The 6,000-nt window shown below is 40.3% G+C and overlaps 1 protein-coding gene across 1 annotated transcript in view; it reads right to left on the reverse strand.

Annotated features, from left to right (window-relative positions):
• The window catches only part of LOC137617341 (uncharacterized), a 140,669-nt gene extending 134,890 nt beyond the window's left edge, over positions 1 to 5,779 (reverse strand). Inside the window, exon 1 of the mRNA XM_068347364.1 lies at positions 3,297 to 5,779. Coding sequence (XP_068203465.1) covers positions 3,297 to 4,800 — 1,504 coding nt within the window. The 5' untranslated portion in view covers positions 4,801 to 5,779. The remainder of the gene's footprint in view (positions 1 to 3,296) is intronic.
• Positions 5,780 to 6,000: the final 221 nt, after the last annotated feature.

Genomic DNA, 6,000 nt, shown 5'->3' on the forward strand with positions numbered 1-6,000 from the left:
GTAAAAACGCTAAATACATAATTCATAAATAAACTATGAAACGAGACTTATATTAACCTGTTCAACTGAAAAGCATTTGCAATACATTTGAACTTTTGAAGCATTATTATTATTATTATTATTATTATTATTATTACTTGCTAAGCTATAACCCTAGTTGGATAAGCAGGATGCCATAAGCTAAAGGGCTCCCACAGGAGAAAAATAATCCATTGAGGAAAGAAAACAAGGAAAAATAAAATATTCTAAGAACAGTAACAACATTAAAATAAATATTTCCTTTACAAATTTGTAATAATTATAAAATTCCTGTTATTATTGTTATATAAACACCAAGAGTAACAAAAGACTACGGCTATCATATTAAGATTAATAATAATAATAATAATAATAATAATAATAATAATAATAATAAATTAAACAAGTTCACCTATAATAGATGGATTTAATGGTCTGCTTTCATAACTAGAATGTAATTTTGAAAAAAAACTCATAAAAAGGATTAATCTTTCTGTTGAGAAAATTATCAATTTAATAACGTTAACTACTAATTATTTTCCCATTTAAATAGGAGAAGTTTAATATATATATATATATATATATATATATATATATATATATATATATATATATATATATATATATATATATGTATATACATATATATATTACATTTATATTATTTTTATTGCAATAACTATAATGGTTGTTTTAATTATTATTGTGCGTAAATATCATATATACTTTAACAATAATAAAAATAACCACACAGATAATAATAATAATAATAATAATAATAATAATAATAATAATAATAATAATAATAATAATAACAACAACAAAGAAAAAGATATTGAAGATAATAATAATAATGATAATAATAATAATAATAATAATAATAATAATAATAATAATTCTTTAGGAAAAGCCCCATTAGTATTCACAATTTTCTTTTTTATAAAATCATAAACAGTGACGATAGCAATAATAAATAATTATAAATACAATATTCCTAACACTTCTAATATAAACAATATCAATAATAATACTATTATAACTAATAATACCATTATCATTATTGTTGTTATTATCATTAATATATGTCGGTACCAGATATAGTAATAATAATATTTACCAAAATTTGACACAGTTGCATAGACATCTTCAAAGCATGAACCCAACCCCCGAAAATATCCAATGATCTTAAAAATTTCAACCCATTTTTACATGACTAAAATTTTCATTACAACATTTATAGATGATTAACCTTAGACAAATATTCTGACGTTTATAAAGTTATATATATATATATATATATATATATATATATATATATATATATATATATTCATATATATATACACATATATATATATACATATATATATATACACACACACATATATATATATATATATATATATATATATATATATGAGCGTGTGTGTGTTCCTCAAAAAGGCCCATAAAAAAAGCAAGTTAAATTGTTAGATTATAGTCAGAAAAAATACACACACATACTGCATTATACTGTATATATATATATATATATATATATATATATATATATATATATATATATATATATATATATATATATATATATAGAAGGACATGTATGAAGCCTTCGTTCTGCAGTGGAATAGTAACGGCTGATGATAATGATGATGATGATATAAATACACACAAACCCATACTGGATATATATACACAAGAACCACTCCCTTATAAATACGAGCTATAAATAAAAACCGCTTTTCCAATATACATAGTCTTGAAATACAAGTCCATACTCCAACTGGAATTTGGCATTCCTATATACCCACTTTTTTCTGCCTAATCAAATCGTACAAAAGGCAATACTTGCATTACGACCTGCAGAAAACTTTCTTGCAAACAATGTTGCGCCTGCACTGCCAGTAGGGAAGCGTATTGAAGGGCAATATCACCAGGTAAAAAGGGATCAATCACCCGCTTAGCCAAAGCTGAAGGGGTGCCCTTAAAGCGGGCCCCAACACGAGACCTTTACGGGGCCTCTCTCGACTCGGTATCAAAATTCGAGAGGCTCTTTCCCGGAATTGGAATATTTGACGATCGGCCGAGTTCCTCGTTTTCTCTAATTACATTGGGCAAGGTGATGGGCATTGCTGGGAGTTATTGCCTCGTAATAGCTGTTTAGTTGACAAGTAGTATTTACGCTGTATACATACTATTATGCATACATGCATACATGCAATGTACAGGGGCTGATAGTCCTGCAGTGGAATACTGACTATCAACGGCTGATGATGATGATGATGATTGATATATATCATATATTATATATATATATATATATATATATATATATATATATATATATATATATATATATATATATATCATTAGCCGTTGATGGTCCACTGCAGTGGACTAGTAACGCCTCATGATATATATATATATATATATATATATATATATATATATATAAAAAAAATATATATATATATATATATGTGTGTGTGTGTGTGTGTGTGTGTGTGTGTGTGTGTAATAATGTGCATGTATAAAAATTTTCAAAAGTGAGAGAGAGAGAGAGAGAGAGAGAGAGAGAGAGAGAGAGAGAGAGAGAGAGAGAGAGACCAAGTGCCCCACTGACATCCCACCCCCCAACTTCTCTCTCTCTCTCTCTCTCTTCTCTCTCTCTCACTCTCATATCTTTCTCTAACCTCCGAACAATTCTTAGAAGGCAAAACCAACGGTTTCAGACCGACCACTAGAAGCAGCAGCTCACACACACACACACACACATCCGCCGTTGCATGCAGGAAGTATCCGACCATCATTTTCCACATTAAGAGCTGGACCTCTTCTATTTTTTTATGTGATGCATAAGGCCACTTTAAAGTCATACCAAGAAATGATAAGTTGATCCAGATACGATCGATCTTAAGCGACCTACTTACTTCTTCTTCTTCTTCTTTAGCAAGAATAAGGGAAACTGCTGTGGGCGTGGTCTGGGGGACTAGCACTCCATCTTAAAACACCTTCGTAACTCGCTACTACTTTAACATACATACACATACACTCACATACACAGATATACATACATTCATTAGTTTGAAACAGTAGAACTTGTTTATTTAAACGCATTTCACTCTATGAGATACAGTGAATCTCTGATTATCATCCCTATTCAAACGTTCGACGGGACGTCCAGTCGGTTTGAATGGCGCATAGTAATCAGATTAGGAAAACAAATTGCGCGCGCAGCAGCAGCAGCGCTTTGCACACCAGTTCAAAATCATGCAACTTACCTGGCGGGGCGCAGACTCTGCGCTCTTCTTCTTCGTTGTTGCTTCCTTGGACGTCATCTTGAACAGGCTCGTGAAGTTCGGGCGAGCCCTGGAGTCGTCGGCGCGGCTCCGTGGAGGGGCTGTGGTGGGACGACGTGGGTCTTTCCTTCGGGGGACTTCGCTCCCCAGATTCTAATGGCCGCACTGATCCTGCACTGTCCATAGGATGCTCTATCCCCACCTCACTGTGTGTGAAGCTCGATTGCTCCGACGACGTCGACGACCACCGCTGCTGCTGCTGTTGCTGCTTCCACTCGCCGACTCCTCCACCACCACGCCCCCACCGCGCTCTCCTTTCATTGCCCTTTTCCAACGGGTACTGGTCCTCCTCCTTTCCCTCCGCCGGGCCTTCCTCCTGGCGGAGGCGAGGCGGCCGTTGCCAACGCCGGCGTCTCCAGGAGCGGCTTTCGTCTGCAGGGAAGGAAGATCCCGCAGGAGCGGCGCCAGTGAGCGGAGATCGAGGGGGGAGGAGGTCTGACCTCTGGGATGGGCTCAGGGCTCCGGTGAGTGTCGTACTCAGCGGCGATCGCGAAGTGGAACGCCGTCGGCGACTTTGGAGGGGGACTGTCGCGCCCTCCACCTGAGCTACTTCCTGGCTTGCGGGACTGAGAGTTTCGGGCACTACGGGGGAGGGAACCGGAGGCTGGGAGGGCCAGATGATGTTCCCGACATCCTTCGACTGCGGAGGAACCCAGGAGCAAGTGACGGCCGGGTTCGGGATTGAGAGGTCCGAGCAGACTTGCTGTAGATGTTCCCCACTCCAGCATTCGAGGCCCACCGTCGCCCCGCTGATACTCGACCAGTCAGCGGCCTCAGCAGCCGACGACTGCGAGTCTGAAACCTGAGTGACGGGGAAAACGAAATCGTGGTAGGACTGGGTGTACTCGGGCGGGGCCTGATAGGTCTGCGACGAGGCCAGAGAAAGATCATCCAGAGTAACGTTGACTGTGTTCAAGCCCTCGGTGTGCGGGACCAGCGCGGGAGAGGGGTCGATGTGGGACGTCTCCGGGGTATGGGTGGGCCTGGGCGAGGGAGTGGCTATGATCGGGGAACTGTACAAACTCAAAGATTGCGGGGCATTGGCGGTGTCAGGTGACACCCCTTCCCACGCTGCCACCGGGTCCACTTGAGACCCGGAGAGGTAGAAGTCAGCCAGCGCCTTGCTCGAGTCGTGGAGGGCGAGCGATGGGTCGCCCGCAGAAGAGGTCGAACTCGGCGCGTAAAGGGAGGAGAAAGCGTCTCGGTGTGTGGTCTGGATATAGTACTCCTCCTGAGAGGCGCTGGTGGTGTATGTGAGATTAGAGAGAAAGCGGGAGCGGGGGGAGGAAGAGGTGCAGGAGGAGGTGGTGGTGGTGTAGGGAGGGGGAGGGTCGTCCATCGGAGCGTCGGGGGTGTCATCCATGATAAGCTGTGAGGTCACAGAGAATGATAAGTCAGCCAAAGTCGTGGCTACTGCGACGGTCATCCTGAGGAAAGTGGGACGACTGGGGGTCCTCCAGATCACTACTACTACTACTATTACTGCTGCTGCTACTCCTGCTGCTTTTGCCTCAGGTGAAGACAATGCCAATGGCACGTGTTGGCCTGCCAATGCACGTGCAACGAGCCAGGCTCCCGCCCACGCATCGGGGGGAGGGAAAGGTAAGTCAGCTGTTTTGGGATTTGCGCGCACTCGGTTGCAGATGATAATCCTTTGTCAGGGGTGACTGAGGACGATTTAAAAAACAAGTCTAATCTTATGTTTTTCATTAATTATTTTTATCACTCTAACTTTCACTATACAGATAAATAAAATGTTTTGAGGTATTTTATATTTTACTTATTATAATAACTATTATTTTAGACGGTCATTCATTCACAGAATCACTTTTTCTGTCTCTCGTATATTTTTCTTTTCAGTAAATCCAAGATGAGATCACTTTTTTTTTCTCTCGTATCTTTTTCTTTCAAGTTAATCCAACGTGAGATCACTTAATTTCCAATGTGAGATCACTTTTAATTTCTCGTATTTTCTAAAAATACATCCGATGTAAGATCACTTTTTTCTCTCTCGTATCTTTTCCTTTCAAGTAAATCCAAGATGAGAAAAAAACTTTTTATCTCTCGTATTTAAAAAAAAAATTCAAAATAAAATCACTATTTTTTATCTCTTATCTTTCCTTCTAAACAAATCCAAGAAGCGATAAGATTAGGCGAACCGAGTAACCAAATAATCCCGACAGGAGCGTTATCCAAAGCGGGCGCGCGGGCGTGGGGATTTCAAACGTATGAAGCGGGACAGGGCGTGTATGAGTGTGTGTGTGTGCCTCCTCCCCCACACACAAGGAGCAAACAACGTCTTCGGGAGTGGGCAGGCCAATCCTTGTCTTAACTTGCCGCCGACGGGCCGCCTGAAACAAGTCCCAACCTTCGTGGCTCACGACATTCGACTGAGTAGTAAAGTCTCTTACTCACACACCCACACACGCACACACACTCACTCACACTCATTCTTATTACTCACCAATGGCTCATACCTGACGGTGGAAGACTCATTCGCCGGAAACAGCCGTTGTTCAACAGTTGTACGGAGGATCAGACCGGAAATGACGGAGGCGGCTTCTCGGGTCAATCGCTCGAGAGAAGCCCTGGGCATATACATAACCGCACTGGGTGGTAGTACATG

The sequence above is a fragment of the Palaemon carinicauda genome, chromosome 23 (genome assembly GCF_036898095.1).
Source record: "Palaemon carinicauda isolate YSFRI2023 chromosome 23, ASM3689809v2, whole genome shotgun sequence".
Taxonomy (NCBI): Eukaryota; Metazoa; Arthropoda; class Malacostraca; order Decapoda; family Palaemonidae; genus Palaemon; species Palaemon carinicauda.